This window comes from Notothenia rossii, assembly GCF_949606895.1.
Source record: "Notothenia rossii genome assembly, chromosome: 2".
In the NCBI taxonomy this organism is placed as follows: domain Eukaryota; kingdom Metazoa; phylum Chordata; class Actinopteri; order Perciformes; family Nototheniidae; genus Notothenia; species Notothenia rossii.
Window position 1 is genome coordinate 1184243 of NC_136904.1, and position 16444 is coordinate 1200686.

A 16444-nucleotide genomic window follows, 5' to 3' on the forward strand; every position below is an offset into this window, starting at 1 on the left:
GCACAGGAGACACACAAGGGGTACAGGTGAACACAATCAGACAATTAGACACACCAGGGAAACTAACGACAGGGAGGAAAACACAGGAAGAAGGACCAGACAAGATACAAGGAGGAAAACATGACAGGGAGAACAGAACAGTAAAAACCCATTACCAGACACACCAAACTAAAACCCTGACATGACATAAGAATCGTGACAGAACCCCCCCCTCAAGGGACGGATTCCAGACGTCCAAAAAAAATTCCAAAATATCCAAACGGGTGGGTGGAGGAGGTCCGGGACGATAACCCAGAGGCAAGGCACAGTCCATTATGGGTGTCTCGGGTGGACGGCCCGGGGGCAAGGCAGAGTTCATGGTGGAGTCCTCGGCTGGGGAACTCAGGAGACTGAGCTCGAGAGCGAAGGCCGCAGGGGAACTGAGGAGGCCGGGCACAAGGACGGGCAGGAGCTGGTGGAACCTCTGGCGGGTCAGGCGTAGACGAGACCCTGGACGGAACCTGGGCTGGTGTCAGTGGGACCCAAGACGGAGCAAGGGCTGGTGTCGATGGGACCCGAAACAGGACAGGACACGATGTTGGCAGGACCCCCGGCAGAAGAGTCGGCGGCGGGACCCCCAACGGGACAGGACATGGAGTTGGCAGGACCCCTGGCAGAAGAGTAGTCTGTGGGGTCTCCAACGGCACAGGAAATAGAGTTGGCAGGACCCCCGGCAGAAGACTAGTCGGCGGGGTATCTAACGGAACAGGACATAGGGTTGGTAGGACCCCCTGCAGAAGAGTAGTCGGTGGGACCCCCAATGGGACAGGACATGGAGTTGCCTTAGCTGCCTTCATCACTGTGACTTTGTCCTTATAGTTCAGAAATCTCATTATCAAAGTTCTCGGTGGAGTATCGCTGTCTCTCCTCGGCCCCACGCACTCTTTCTATCACTATCGGGCACCGCAGGCTACCCAAGTCCAACGCCTCCGGTATCCAGCCCTCCAGAAATGAGCAAGTGTCCGGGCCCTCAGCACCACCAGGACTGGCCATTGGGAGGACCGGGAGGTTTCCCGATGGCCTAGCCTGTTAAGTGGCCTGAGGAATTTTTTATCTTAATGTATGTCTTGTGAACGCAACGCTGCGCAAATGTGGGTCTGACTCTGCCTCACAGAGGGTGACTGGCTGTCTACATGATGTGGCCTGCCGACATGGCCACTTTCATACAGATCATACTAATGCCCTTGATTGGTCTCGTGTCATTCAAGCTCGGGAGTGTATGTGTGGCGCGAGAGAGCAAGAGAGAGAGCGCGCGCACCGGTTACGTGTATTGTTGTTGTTAACATCTGTTGCTAGCTAGCGGCGCTAACGGATATAATGAGCTGTCAGGTGGAGGAGAGTCCTTTCCTGTCAGACTGAGAGACTGATAACCTCAGCTCAGGTGAGGTAAAGGACTCTGAATATATAGATAGTTAACTTAGTCTAAGTTCTCTGTGGGTCTCAAACGGTTTGGTTATTTCCTTTTGAAGGGGGAGTGATTAGTAAAATATGTATGAATAATAAAAAAAAAAGTTAACTAGGTGAAAAAAGGTAAGATACACTTTTAAAACTTGTTGAGAGCTAAAACTAGTCTTTGCTGCTGCCTCAAAGAGGAGCTGGGGGGAGAGGGGGGAGATGTGTGAGGCTGGTTCAGGAGCCCAGACACACTCACAACTATAAATGAACCAAAACAAATAAATAAACAAGTTTCAATGTTTTTTCATATTGGATATGGTATGTTATTGGTTATGGCCATGTTCTTATGATTGTATGATTATTTAAATGTATACAGTTCTGTTTCATATGGGTGTAGTCTCTCTCTTTATTTCCCCTCAAAGTGCACCAGATTGATGCATTTAAGTCCAACATTTCAACAAAAAAGCATGCCCCCGGACCCCCTAGAGGATTTGAGGTCCACCTCCACTTAAATGATGTTCACATGGATAGGTTCCTAAATAGCTTTGCACATTTTTTTTATATAGTAACCCATGTCCATATGTTTATTCTGGGGTAGTATGGGCAGGAACGCTGTAAATATTGACAAATAAATCCAGGAAAATGGCACAAAAGAAAACTGGTAGTGGCCTGGCTGGGTGTATAATTCCCGGCCTGACTTATTGTCCCAGTCCGGCCCTGTTCACCACCCTCAGGTTATTTAGCCCCAACCTTGTTTCCATGTCAACGACTTCATCTTCCAGAACGTGTTTTTTTTCATCAGTGTTTTAACTGTCTCTTGTAATTAATTCAGCGTGCTCATTCTCTACCGTTGATAAACGTACCTCTGCTTGTGTTATTCTTTCAGTACAGTCAGTCAGATCCTTCCTAGTTTCCTCAACAGCAGTCAGAATCTCTTCCAGTCTTTTTGAAAACTCCGACTTTATGCTGCCTATTGCTGTCAGTATTTCTTCTTTAGCCCCGGTGAGCTCGGTGTTAGCCTCTTGGCTAGCTCTGTGCCCCATGCTCATACTTGCCAACCTTGAGACCTCAGAAATCGGGAGCATTTCAAAAGGCTAAATTGGGCGTGGGGGGGGGGGGGGGGGGTGCTAGTGGATCGCCAGAGCTGTTAGATTAACATAAACATGCTTATTGTAGTTGTAAGTACACTGCCTTGCGGCCTGTAGCACCGTCCTTGATGTGTGAGCTGGACCTGTATTTTAGAGGAAAGGAGTGAGCAGAGAGTAGAGTAGTTGTCGATTCTTGTTCTGTTTTCTGTGACTATCTGCCTCACCCTCTCAGACTTTGAGTTGCGCGTGCTACTAAAGAGACGTGTTACCATGGAAACCAAACAATGGTGTGGCTGTATTAAAGTCAGAATGGAAACAGTCGTGTGTAAATCTGATTTTGTCAGAAATCGGGAGAAATGCGGGAGAAATATGACCCCGGGAGGAAACCGGGAGAGGGCAATGAAATCGGGAGTCTCCCGCAAAAATCGGGAGGGTTGACAAGTATGTCCATGCTTTGTGCCCCGGAGTTAGTTAACTTCGCTTGCGTCTGTGTTTTCCCCCTTTCTCTGTTTGACTTTCCAAGATTTGGCATCGCTTCTTCGATACCAAAAGTTGCCCACACTTTTTGGGAACAGTTCTGTAGTTTTATTCAGGAATTCTAAAGGATTGTAGCGGAGCAGGGTTAAGCGCGGCTTACTCGCTTGCGCTCATACCGGAAGTCCATTATTATTATTATTATTATTAATAATAAAGTCGTATATCAACAGTCAGTGGTTATAGTATAAATCAGCAGATCATTATGAGAAAAACATTAAACATATTGTCGACTTCTGTTGATATAGATGGAGTTTATATGAAATCATGTATGAATGTAACTAATTAATTGTCATATTTTTGATTGCACATGCAGATTTGACTTTGATGACTTTCAAAAATGTCTTATCACACTAAGAGCAGGTATACCATTATATATCACTTACAGGGACTTACGCAAAAGGCTTGTTTGAGACAAGCGAGACCTGCGCAGACCTGCCCAATTGCGATCAACGTCTTGCTAGTGCGTTGCATGATGGTTAGTAATTTTGTCCGACTTGCTCTGGAGGCTCGCGTACATGAGACGTTGAAATCTTGCGGGACAAAGACGCCCGCAGACTTGAGAGCGAGGCGCGTCGAGGTGGCGCAGTTCCTCTCCACGAGCTGAGGAAGCGAAATGCTTGATGGGAAACGACTCGCTGGGATCTCCAGCTGAGCGCTCATTGGTGGTTTTTACCACGTGCTGCTGATGAAACTCTCCAATTGGCTCAGCAAAAGTTGTTGTTTTGTGTCAGTTTTACGTCGCCACTTCCATTCACATTTTCATCATTGTTCCACAAAGTTTATCATCATGAATTTAATATCTATATATTTTATACTATACTTGCACTGCTTACCATTTTCAAACTTTATATATCCTAGCACAGGGGTCTTCAACGTTTTTCAGGCCAGGGACCCCCAAACTGATGGAGAGCTGGAGCAGGGACCCCCCTACTATATGTATGGCATACAATTGTGTTTTATATTAAACGGGGCCTAGTGCCGTGTATAAACATAGCTACTCTGTTATTGTACATTCAATACTAAGCTATTCAAATAATACACAGGTTAATATATTCATGTTTTTATTTTAAACATGTGCAAGGTACAGGGTGGCCGTGCCACTGCCATTTATAGACATACATCTTGAACACAACACAGAGCTATTCAAATAATTCACAGATTCAAGTTCAACTTTAAAGAGCAACTTGCAGGTTAGAGACACCAGTGAATAAATGTGTAGGAAAATGATGAATACACTAGATTTTCAAAAAGATATACAGAAATATACACTACAGTGACATCTGGCGTCGTATTGGTAAGACATTTTCACTTCCGGATAAAAAAGCCTCCGCACGTGACCTCCCGCGTGTGACGTAACATTGGGGAGAGCGGCCGGTCTAACGTATGAATAAACATGGATCACAATGCCAGTTTTGACACAGAAGAGGTTGAAAATATATATTCAAATGCATATGATTATAATTATGAGCCTGCTAGGCGTCCAAGAGACCAGGAGCAGCCAAGGATTAGAAGAAATAACGGCCATGGGAGAGAAATGGAGCTGTGGTGTGAGGAGAACCAGTGGAGAACTGGGCAGCTGTCTTGGTGAGTGACCAGCGTTAGCTACAGAATGTTAGCTAACGTCACATCACAACATTGTGAAGTTAGCTATCATATATCAGGCTATAACTAAAGTAGTATTGATAATATAGTAACGTTACTGGCAGGACTGTTTATACTGATCCATAACAGAAACTAATGGGCAAGTATCAGCCGTATCTCGCGTTACCTAATGCAACTCCACACTACGGTACTGTGTACCGGAGGGGAGACGCGAGATACGGCTGATACTTGACGATCTGGCGGAGAAAGGTTGTGGAGCAGAAGATAACGTCTTCTGCCTCGATTTCTCCATTCGCTACAATATGTTGGATTCATGTTAATGTGCATTTAAAGACATTATTTTTTTAAAGAAATTTTTTTTTTGTCTAATCAACCAAAGATTTCGCGACCCCCCTGCAGTACCTCCGCGGACCCCCTGGGGGTCGCGGACCCCCTGTTGAAGACCTCTGTCCTGGCATATTCATACACACTGTTCATACTGCTCACAGGCTGCTGTGTGTATCTAGTGTATTCATACACACTGTTCATACTGCTCACAGGCTGCTTTGTATATCTATTGTATTCATACACACTGTTCATACTGCTCTCAGGCTGCTGTGTGTATCTAGTGTATTCATACCCCTCAATGTTTATTCATCATTCAATTAATTCTATATTTTATTCTGTAGATTGTGTACATTACTTTTCACTTTACTGCTTGTTGCACTCCTGGTTGGAAGCTAAACTGCATTTTGTTGTCTCAGTACCTGTAATATGAGCAATAACAATAAAGTTGAATCTAATCTTGAGCAGGAACAAATGTATTTACTTAGTACATATCTGACATTAACGATTAAACACATGTGTGCATTCTTTATAAATGCAAATCGAGTCAAGCCGACTCCGGAGGTGGCGGTATGCACCTTAAAGTTGTTTGCAATCTGCCACAAAACCGAGAGAAGAAGAAAAAGAAGAAGCCGACTCCGAGCTGTCCGACTTCAGGAGAGCTTTTTGAGACCTCCCCCGGCTGCGATCGGCTATTCTCGTCTACTTTCGAGGCGAGCCGCAGCTCGTCTCAGACAAGCCTAAGGAGTTTAAACTTAACAATAATCACTGTCCTCAGTTTCTAGACGAGTCTCCAGGATTGTCCTCAGTCTCTGGTTGTAAATGTCTCTGTGGATCTGAGTTCCTGGCTGGTTCTGGTCATCCACAGTCCTCTCCATCAGCTTCTGTTTCCATGTGTTCAGCTGAGCTGCTGGTTGGGGGCTCTGCGTCTCTGTTCTCCTCAGTTTGAGTTTGATGAAGCTCTGACGACTGATGACCAACACACTTATGGACTTCGACCTGATGACTCCAGCTGAATATTTTGTCACAAACACTGCAGCTGTATGGTTTCTCTCCTGTGTGGACTCTCATGTGTCTGTTTAAATATCCTCTTTCTGAAAAAGATTTCTTACAAATTGAGCAGCTGAATGGTTTCTCTCCTGTATGGATTCTCATATGGCACTTTAAATGTCCTCTCTGTGCAAAATATTTCTTACAGACCGAGCAGCTGAATGGTTTCTCTCCTGTATGGATTCTCATGTGTTTCTTTAAATGTCCTCTCTGGGCAAAAGATTTCTTACAGACTGAGCAGCTGAATGGTTTCTCTCCTGTGTGGATTCTCATGTGTTTATTAAGATTTGACTTGGTCCCTAATCTTTTCTCACACAAAGAGCAGCCAAATGTTTTCTTTTCTGCACACTTATGGCTTTTGACCTGATGACTTTGGGTGAATCTTTTGTCACAAACACTCCAGCTGAATGGTTTATCTCCTGTGTGGATTATCATGTGTCTCTTTAAATGTCCTCTCCGTTTAAAAGATTTCTTACAAACTGAGCAGATGAATGGTCTCTCTCCTGCACTACGTCTTGAATCACTGACAAGGTCTTGTTTATTTATCTGAGAGTTTGAACCATGTTCTCTGGTCTCCGTCCAATCTCCACTGTCTTCAGTCTCAGGTTCAGAAGAGTCTCCAGGGTTGTCCTCAGTCTCTGGTTGTAAATGTCTCTCTGGATCTGAGCTCCTGGCTGGTTCTGGTCCTCCACAGTCCTCTCCATCAGCTTCTGTTTCCAGGTGTTCAGTTTGTCTTTGATGAAGCTGAGAGAACTGAGGTTTCTCTTCATCATCTTCACTCTTCACAGAGACAGGAGTGAATGTGGACTTGTTGTTATCAGCCTCCTCCAGCCATTGAAGCTGCTCTCCCTCCTGACTGCTCCAGAGTTCCTCCTGTTCCTCTTTAATGTGTGGGGGGGGCTTTGGGACCTCCTGGTTAGGCATATGCTGGTTTTGATTTCCACCTTCCGTAAACAATTCCTCTCCCTGGTGATTGCTGTTAAAGGTTTCACCACTTTGGGAAAATGCATGTTTCAAAGAGCATAAATCTGACAGGCGTTCACTGCTCTGTTTCCAAAAATCATCGTCTTCACTGTCTTCAGTCTCAGGTTCAGAAGAGTCTCCAGGGTTGTCCTCAGTCTCTGGTTGTAAATTTCTCTCTGGATCTGAGTTCCTGGCTGGTTCTTGTCCTCCACAGTCCTCTCCATCAGCTTCTGTTTCCATGTGTTCAGCCGAGCTGCTGGCTGGAGGCTCTGCCTCTCTGTTCTCCTCAGTCTGAGTTTGATGAAGCTGTGAGGACTGACGACCAACACACTTATGGATTTTGACCTGACTACTCCAGGTGAATCTTTTGTCACAAGTACTGCAGCTATATGGTTTCTCTCCTGTATGGATTCTAATATGGTCCTTTAAACTTCCTCTCACTGCAAAAGATTTCTTACAAATTGAGCAGATGAAGGGTTTCACTCCTGTGTGGATTCTCATGTGCAGATTTAAGTATCCTTTCCATGCAAATGTTTTCTCACAGACTGAGCAGCTGAATGGTTTCTCTCCTGTGTGGATTCTCATGTGGTCCTTAAAATGTCCTCTCTGTGTAAAATATTTCTTACAGACTGAACAGCTGAATGGTTTCTCTCCGGTGTGGATTCTCATGTGTCTCTTTAAACTTCTTCTGTGCTTAAAGGTTTTCTTACAGACTGAGCAGCCACATTTTTTCTCTCCTGTACTACGTCTTGAATCACTGACAGGGTATTGTTTATTTCTCTGAGAGTTTGAATCTGGTTCTCTGGTCTCCTTCCAATCAGCCCTGTCTTCAGTGTCAGGTTCAGAAGAGTCTCCAGTCTCAGGTTCAGAAGAGTCTCCAGGGTTGTCCTCAGTCTCTGGTTGTAAATGTCTCTCTGGATCTGAGTTCCTGGCTGGTTCTGGTCCTCCACAGTCCTCTCCATCAGCTTCTGTTTCCAGGTATTCAGTTTGTCTTTGATGAAGCTGAGAAGACTGAGGTTTCTCTTCATCATCTTCACTCTTCACAGGGACAGGAGTGAATCTGGACTTGGTGATATCAGCCTCCTCCAGCCCTTGAAGCTGCTCTCCCTCCTGACTGCTCCAGAGTTCCTCCTGTTCCTCTTTAATGTGTGGGGGGGGCTCTGGGTCCTCCTGGTCCAGACTGGAGCTCCATTCCTGCTGCTCAGGGGGAACCTCTTCTTCAACCACCAGCTGGACGTCTGCAGGAAACAGGAAATACATATTCAGAGAAACTCTAGAGTATCAGAATTGTCCACGCCTTATTTTACATGCTTGCCTATTGTTTTTCTATGTCCCGCACACTTTGTATTGCTTTTGGCTCAATAGTCTTTCAATTACACCTTTTTTCCCAAATGCCCTGGAGAGTGTCAGTACTGTAGCTGATCTAAAATGTAGTAACACTGCCGGTTAGCAAGGCATCGGCCGTTCACGTTGAATCATTCGATATAAATCTGTTTATTTTATACTCTTATACTAAAAGTCACTTCCTGTATTGCCATGATAAAATGGACATGCGAAATAAAGGTGTAACTTCCGGTGGAATACACGCTGACAGTTTGTGTGTATTTACTCTTTTGTCATGTTGTAAACTATGTTCACGGTATTCCTACCCTAAGATGGGAGCGTCAACAGTTTGTGACCTGTCTGCAGAGTTGTTAGCTGAGAACTGGTGTTGGAGTTTCTCAGACTAGTAGTTTAGCATCTCTCACCGCCTTGCTAAACCTGTACTTGGACTCATACAGGTGCATCTCAATAAATTGGAATAGCATCTCGGAACATTTTAATAATACATAAGACCAATACAAAAGAGATGTCCTAATATAGAAGTGCTGTCCTTCTGAAAAGTATGTTAATGTTCCTGCTGTCAGTACTTGGTTGGACCTCCTTTAGCATGAATAACTGCATCAATGCGGCGTGGCATGGACACTATCAGTCTGTGGCACTGCTGAGGTGTGATGGAAGCCCAGGTTGCTTCACTAGCGGCCTTCAGCTCGTCTGCATTGTTGGGTTTGTGTGCCTCATCTTCCTCTTGACAATACATAGAATCTTTTTTCTCAAAATTCTGACTTTTCCCCAAAATTCTTGCTTTTTTCTGTAAATTTTGAATTCTTCTAAAATGATGAATTCTTCAGAAAATGTCTAAATGCTGGCCTTTTCAGATGACTTCTGAATTTTGACTTGTTTTTTAAACCACAAAATTCTGAATAATTTTCTCAAAATCCTGACTTTTTCCCCAAATGCTGCATTTTTTATAAATCTGTACAATCTGGCCTTTACAGAAAACCTACAAATTTTGACTTTTCGTTAAAGTATTTTTTTTGTTGAAATCCTTGCTTTTTTTTCATCCTGACTTTCATTCTGACGGATTTGGGGCTGTTTGAAAATAAAATGTATACTGTGGATCCTAGAAGGGATAGTGTTGATGTGTCTGGCTGCCGCGATGCAGGCCTGACTTTTGAGCAGATAAAGCAGTTGTTGCTGTTGCAGACAGAAATTGAGAAACTGGCAGTGGAAAAAACGAGGGGAGAGGTAGAAATTAAAAGGCCTAAGTTAGAGGAGCGGAGGTTGAATTGAACTGCTGGAGGTGCTAGCCGTGCCTTTGGTTTCTCTGGTAGAGCGAATACTCCGTTTGACGATGCCAGTAATCTGCGGGTTGTTCCTCAGTTTAGTGAACGAGATCCAGATACCCTTTTCTCCCTATTTGAACGTGTGGCTGAAAGCAGAGAGTGGTCTGATGTTGATAGTACCTTATTGTTACAGTGTGTAGTGTTGTCACGATACCAACATTTTGGTTTCGATACCGATACTAAGTCAAGAATTGGGTTTTTCGATACTTTTCTTAAAAAAGGGAAACGGTCCTAAATGTAATTATTGTGCAGATAATTCATTCTAACACCAGAATTGTTTTCCCAGTCATAACACAAACTTTTAAACAATGAAAACAATCAATAAAATAAATGACAATAATCAGTATTAACTCAAATTAAGCATCATCTCAAACAACTTTTTCGTCAAAATAGATTTGTATATTAAACACAATGAGGTCTCAGACAAAAAATAGAACATTAAAAGCCCTACTGTTTAGCAATATAACTGGCTTCATTATGTCACTACTCAGACTAAAACTTGCCAAACCTGGCATGCTATTTTTCATTTTTTATTCAGTTCCTTTGCCTTGTTAAGATTTTTGGCCAGAAAATTGGTTTCTAATGGCGCATTTCCACTGCAGCACGTAGCACGGTTTAAGCGTGCCGTGTCAAACCCGGCTGAGCCTGGCCTACCAAGGCCTAACTATACTGTCAGTCTCGAATGCCTAGGACTGCAGATGTTTCCAGAAGTGCTGAAGACGCGTTCAGATGCACAGCTTGATATATATACAGTGGGGGGGAAAAGTATTTAGTCAGCCACCAATTGTGCAAGTTCTCCCACTTAAAAAGATGAGAGGCCTGTAATGTTCATCCTAGGTATACCTCAACTATGAGAGACAAAATGAGAAAAATCCAGAAAATCACATTGTCTGATTTTTAGGACCAAAGTAACAAAGGCTACCATCAGTAACACACTACGCCGCCAGGGACTCAAATCCTGCAGTGCCAGACGTGTCCCCATGCTTAAGCCAGTACATGTCCAGGCCCGTCTGAAGTTTGCTAGAGAGCATTTAGATGATCCAGAAGAGGATTGGGAGAATGTCATATGGTCAGATGAAACCAAAATATAACTTTTTGGTAAAAACTCAACTAGACGTGTTTGGAGGAGAAAGAATGCTGAGTTGCATCCAAAGAACACCTACTGTGAAACATGGGGGGGGGGACATCATGCTTTGGGGCTGTTGTTCTTCAAAGGGACCAGGACCACTGATCAGTGTAAAGGAAAGAATGAATGGGGCCATGTATCGTGAGATTTAGAGTGAAAACCTCCTTCCATCAGCAAGGGCATTGAAGATGAAACGTGGCTGGGTCTTTCAGCATGACAATGATCCCAAACACACCGCCCGGGCAACGAAGGAGTGGCTTCGTAAGAAGCATTTCAAGGTCCTGGAGTGGCCTAGCCAGTCTCCAGATCTCAACCCCATAGAAAATCTTTGGAGGGAGTTGAAAGTCTGTGTTGCCCAGCGACAGCCCCAAAACATCACTGCACTTGCAGCCATGCTTCTCGTTTTTTCACATGCTTTGGCAGCTAGCATGAGCATTGTGTAAATTATATATAGAATAATTATGATGATGAATAAAAAATTTTACCACTAAAATAAAGCAACACATCTTTGATTTATGTCGTTTATAAGTGGAATATTACAATTATTATTAACTTTGTCTGCACAAAGTAGCTTGTCCAGGAAATCTGCCCAAATCAGCAAAAACTGTGAGCCGGCAGGCAAGATGCTCCGCTTTTGAAACGCGCCCCAGTAGGGTATGACGCAGGAGGAGGCCGGACCAAAACCGCGGCGCCGTGACACGACGTAGACGGACCCAGTGGAATCGAGGGGTGAAGCTGAGGCTGTAAAACAGCGTCCAGTAGTTTCCGGTGTCTCTCGTTCTCCTGTTTTGAACGAGACAGTTCCTCCTCGTACTCTGCTATCGTTCTTTCAAACAGAACAAAGATGTCTTCAGCAGCCGCAGTGAGTCGCTGCTTCACCAACGAGAGCAGCACAACACTCATGTTTACTAAATCACCACTTCCTGTTTCTCTCACTCTGTGTTGCTAGCGTGTTACCAGCTAGCATGCTAAGCTAGCTTCTAGAGTCCGAGCTAAAGGCTTCAGAAGAAAGAGCACACAGTCAGAGGTTCATCCAGACACACAGACGATGGATCAGCTGCTCACACACACTTCCTCAGGAACACAGAGAGAGAATGATGGACGATGACGGTGTGTCGGCGTTGTTCGACAGCGGTGCGGTATGCTAATGGCAACACACGCCAAACATGCTAAATCATATCAGAAGGCATCACACAGATTTCCAAATCACCGAAGCCCGGCAAAAGACAACAGCAGTTCAACAGCTTCTCCCCGCTGTTTTTAATAAGCCAATAGACATGAAAGCCGAGAGACCTACAGAAATAACGGAAGCTATTGGCATATGTTTTTCAACGGCTATACTGCCTCGAGGACGCGGCTTGTATTGATTGTGATTGAAACACTATCTTATTATATATTTTGTAATATTTTTAAGACATTCTTTTTAGTTTTACAGCTTATTGAATCTTTTTATTTCACATCAGCCATTATAGATAATATGGCCATCTGAGTGTGTGTGGTGCTGTTATTGGGGTTTTTTTTCACTGTGTAATAAAGTTAATTCTTCAAAATGTTAGAGTTCCTTATTTTTATACTGAAACTTGCACTACTGTTAAAAAATAAATAAACAACAAACCTGGAATTATGCAATTGGGACTTGTTTTTGCTTTTTCTTGTTGTACCGAACCCGTACCGAACCGTGACCCCCAAACCGAGGTACGTACCAAACCGTGAATTATGTGAACTGTTACACCCCTATTGTCTCCTGGTACTCATTTGAGTAACCAACTAAGAAAGTTAAGTGCACCCCTGCATATATCCATTGTTGTTGTAAAAAGTTCTTACATGAAGCCTTTTTCTAGTGTTTACATCCTGATTGCTCAGTCAACTATAAAGCAGTTTAGTGTTCATGGTCATTTGGCATGTGTATTTGTTGAAATGGCAAACAAGTGAATATATTAGATTACTTATCAGTCTTACTTAGAGAACCGTGTGCAGTGTTTTGCAAAGTGCCAAGTTGAATTGCAAATTTGGTGCAGAGCTGAACATGTGTTTAGAGTTTGGGAGATTTGAGCTGTTTTGCTCTTTGAGGGTGAGATTAAATCATTTTGCTTCGTGTGAGATTTTAGTTTGTTAGCAACTGAACAAAAACTGTAATTGTGTTTTGGGAAATTATATGTAAGGAGATATGTCAAAGAGTAGGGTATAAGGTTTCTAAAAGTAGTTTGGTACTCTATTTATGTAAATTCATATCCCATTGAGTCAGGGGCCTCCTGCTGTGAGAGTAAGGGTGTCTTCCCTCTGCTGAATAATGACACCTTTAGTGATAAACTATATCAGACCTTAGACTCTTTCATGACAGTTTACCAAACCGTGTACATTTAGTATCTAAGTATAGAGCTATGTGACATATCATACATTTTACATTGTGCATTCTACAAAATTATATTTCATTATATTAACTTTTGTTTTAATTATATAACCCGATATGGAAACCTCCTCGGTCTCTGGTTGTAAATGTTGCCGGTTCTGGTCCTCCACAGTCCTCTCTTTACTTGAACCAAACCGTTTTTATCACAAACAGTCAAGTTAAAGCATTATATACGACTTACTGGGACTTACCAAAATAGTTTAAACCTAACAATAATCACTGTCTTCAGTCTCAGGTTCAGAAGAGTGTTGGAGTCGGGAGGCCTGTTAACTTATTCCGCCAAATTACTCAGACCTACTAATTTACCAAACAGAAGCTATTGAGCCCATGTAAGTTTACTGCTTGGCTCAGATCCACCTAGGTCAGCAAGGTCTCACCTCCATTAACTCCTGAAGAACCAGGTTCAATTAACTGCTGTTTCAATTAAGACGACACGCTGAATATTTTTAAGCGATCCCGAAGGATTTTGGTATCAGTAATGAGGTGTGGCCCTACCTAAGTGTGAGTGTGGCAGTTGTGAAATCTTATCTTAATCAGGAGAGGAAAGCGCAGATTTCTTTTAAGTTGGTTAGCCCAGTCCAAAAGGTGGGATCAGTTTATTTGAAGAAAAATGGTCAACACTTGTACGGGGTTGTTACCTTCTCTCGTTACATGACAATCATGCAAAATATATCATGCTGTGGTCCTTTTCTAATATGAAACCACAATTCACAGTTTTACATTTCTTACATAAAATTCTAACTTCAACTGGCCCTCTTCAGTTGTGACATGAAAAGATAACTTCAACTGCCCTCTACAGTTGTGACCTTACCAAGTTTGAGAGAACCTACCAAGGAGAGCGCTTAACAGGGAGAGAGGGGAAAAACCCCGCTCCCTCGCTTTCACTCTCTGAGGTGGCGTTTTTATGCTCACACAGGGACACAAAAAAACAGACAAACCTTCATACCCATATTTGTGAAAAAAGGGTATGGTCTCTAGTGTGCAGGGCTGGACATGTCCAGACATATTCTCCTATGCTAAAACACATTTTGGGGCTCCAGTACTTTTCCCTTGAGCTAGGGGCCCCCTCCTGTGCTCGACCAGCTGTGAGTGAAGACAACTGTCTCCCCTCTGCTAACCAGTGAAACCCATAAACCATAATAGGCTTAAAACTCAACTTAACTAAACACTTGTATTTTGTTGAGTTGATGTACTGTGATTATAGAACAACTTGAAATATAATGCATTTTCATTGTGGGTTATACAGGATTATATTTGATGATGATTCACTTTTTTTTAAAATTATTATTCAAACTATTATGGAGACCTCAACAAGAGTATCCAGGGTTGTCCTCAGTCTCTGGTTGTAAATGTCTCTCTGGATCTGAGTTCCTGGCTGGTTCTGATCCTCCACAGTCCTCTCCATCAGCTTCTGTTTCCATGTGTTCAGCTGAGCTGCTGGCTGGAGGCTTTGCCTCTCTGTTCTCCTCAGTCTGAGTTTGATGAAGCTGTGAGGACTGACGACCAACACACTTATGTCTTTTGACCGAACGACTCCAGGTGAATCTTTTGTAACAAACACTGCAACTGAATGGTTTCTCTCCTGTGTGGTTTCTCATGTGTCTTTTTAAATCTGCTCTCTGTGCAAAAGATTTAACACAGACTGAGCAGCTGAATGGTTTCTCTCCTGTGTGGATTCTAACATGTCTCTTTAAATCTGCTCTCTGTGCAAAATATTTCTTGCAAACTGAGCAGCTGAATGGTTTTTCTCCTGTGTGGATTCTCATGTGTTTCTTTAAATTTCCATTCTGTGCAAAAGCTTTATTACAGAGTGAGCAGCTGAATGGTTTCTCTCCTGTGTGGTTTCTAATGTGTTCCTTTAAATTTCCGCTCCGTGCAAAAGCTTTATTACAGAGTGAGCAGCTGAATGTTTTCTCTCCTGCAATACGTCTTGAATCACTGTCAGGTTCTTGTTTATTTTTCGGAGAGATTGAACTTAGTTGTCTCATCTCTTTCCAATAATCACTGTCTTTAGTCAAAAGTTCAGAAGAGTCTCCAGGGTTATCCTTAATCTCTGGTTGTAAATGTCTCTCTGGATCTGAGGTCCTGGCTGGTTCTGGTCCTCCACAGTCCTCTCCATCAGCTTCTGTTTCCATGTGTTCAGCTGAGCTGCTGGCTGGAGGCTCTGCCTCTCTGTTCTCCTCAGTTTGATGAAGCTGCGAGGACTGACGACCAACACACTTATGGATTATGACATGATAGCTCTGTGTGAATCTTTTTTCACAAACATTGCAGCTGTATGGTTTCTCTCCTGTATGATTTCTCATGTGGCGTTGTAAAGGTGATTTCAGGGCAAAAGCTTTCTTACAGACTGAGCAGCTGAAAGGTTTCTCTCCTGTGTGGATTCTCATGTGGGCCTTTACATGTGTCCTCTGTGCAAAATATTTCTTACAGACTGAGCAGCTGAATGGTTTCTCTCCTGTGTGGATTCTCATGTGTCGATGTAAAGGTCCTTTCCATGCAAAAACTTTCTTACAGACTGAGCAGCCGAACGTTTTTTCTCCTGTGTGGATTCTCATGTGTCGATGGAAAGGTCCTCTCGTTGCATATGATTTCTTACAGACGGAGCAGCTGAATGGTTTCTCTCCTGCACTACGTCTTGAATCACTGACAGGGTCTTGTTTATTTTTCTGAGAGTTTGAACCTGGTTCTCTGGTCTCCTTCCAATCAGCACTGTCTTCAGTGTCAGGTTCAGAAGAGTCTCCAGGGTTGTCCTCAGTCTCTGGTTGTAAATGTCTCTCTGGATCTGAGTTCCTGGCTGGTTCTGGTCCTCCACAGTCCTCTCCATCAGCTTCTGTTTCCAGGTGTTCAGTTTGTCTTTGATGAAGCTGAGAGGGCTGAGGTTTCTCTTTATCATCTTCACTCTTCACAGGGACAGGAGTGAATGTGGACTTGGTGATATCAGCCTCCTCCAGCCCTTGAAGCTGCTCTCCCTCATGGCTGATCCAGAGTTCCTCCTGTTCCTCTTTAATGTGTGGGGGAGCTCTGGGTCCTCATGGTCCAGACTGGAGCTCCACTCCTGCTGCTCAGGGGGAACCTCTTCCTTAACCACCACCAGCTGCTGGACGTCTGCAGGAAACACACGTGAAATTGTTCGTAAAATCTCAAATTCTGTCTTTTCTGAAAAATGTCTGAATTTCTAATAAGACAGACATCGACCCCTTATTGATTTACATTTAAATGTTTTTGGGGACTAATAGAATAC

General features: G+C 43.4%; 2 protein-coding genes across 2 annotated transcripts in view; both read right to left on the reverse strand.

The window, feature by feature from the left end:
* Positions 1-3942: 3942 nt before the first annotated feature.
* The window catches only part of LOC307025995 (uncharacterized protein), a 49805-nt gene continuing 37303 nt past the window's right edge, over positions 3943-16444 (reverse strand). Inside the window, exon 2 of the mRNA XM_079661038.1 lies at positions 3943-8236. Coding sequence (XP_079517164.1) covers positions 5844-8236 — 2393 coding nt within the window. The 3' untranslated portion in view covers positions 3943-5843. The remainder of the gene's footprint in view (positions 8237-16444) is intronic.
* The window catches only part of LOC307027894 (uncharacterized protein), a gene marked incomplete at its 5' end in the record, with an annotated part of 12971 nt that continues 10286 nt past the window's right edge, over positions 13760-16444 (reverse strand). Inside the window, 2 exons of the mRNA XM_079662587.1 lie at positions 13760-16204; positions 16246-16308. Coding sequence (XP_079518713.1) covers positions 14508-16204; positions 16246-16308 — 1760 coding nt within the window. The 3' untranslated portion in view covers positions 13760-14507. The remainder of the gene's footprint in view (positions 16205-16245; positions 16309-16444) is intronic.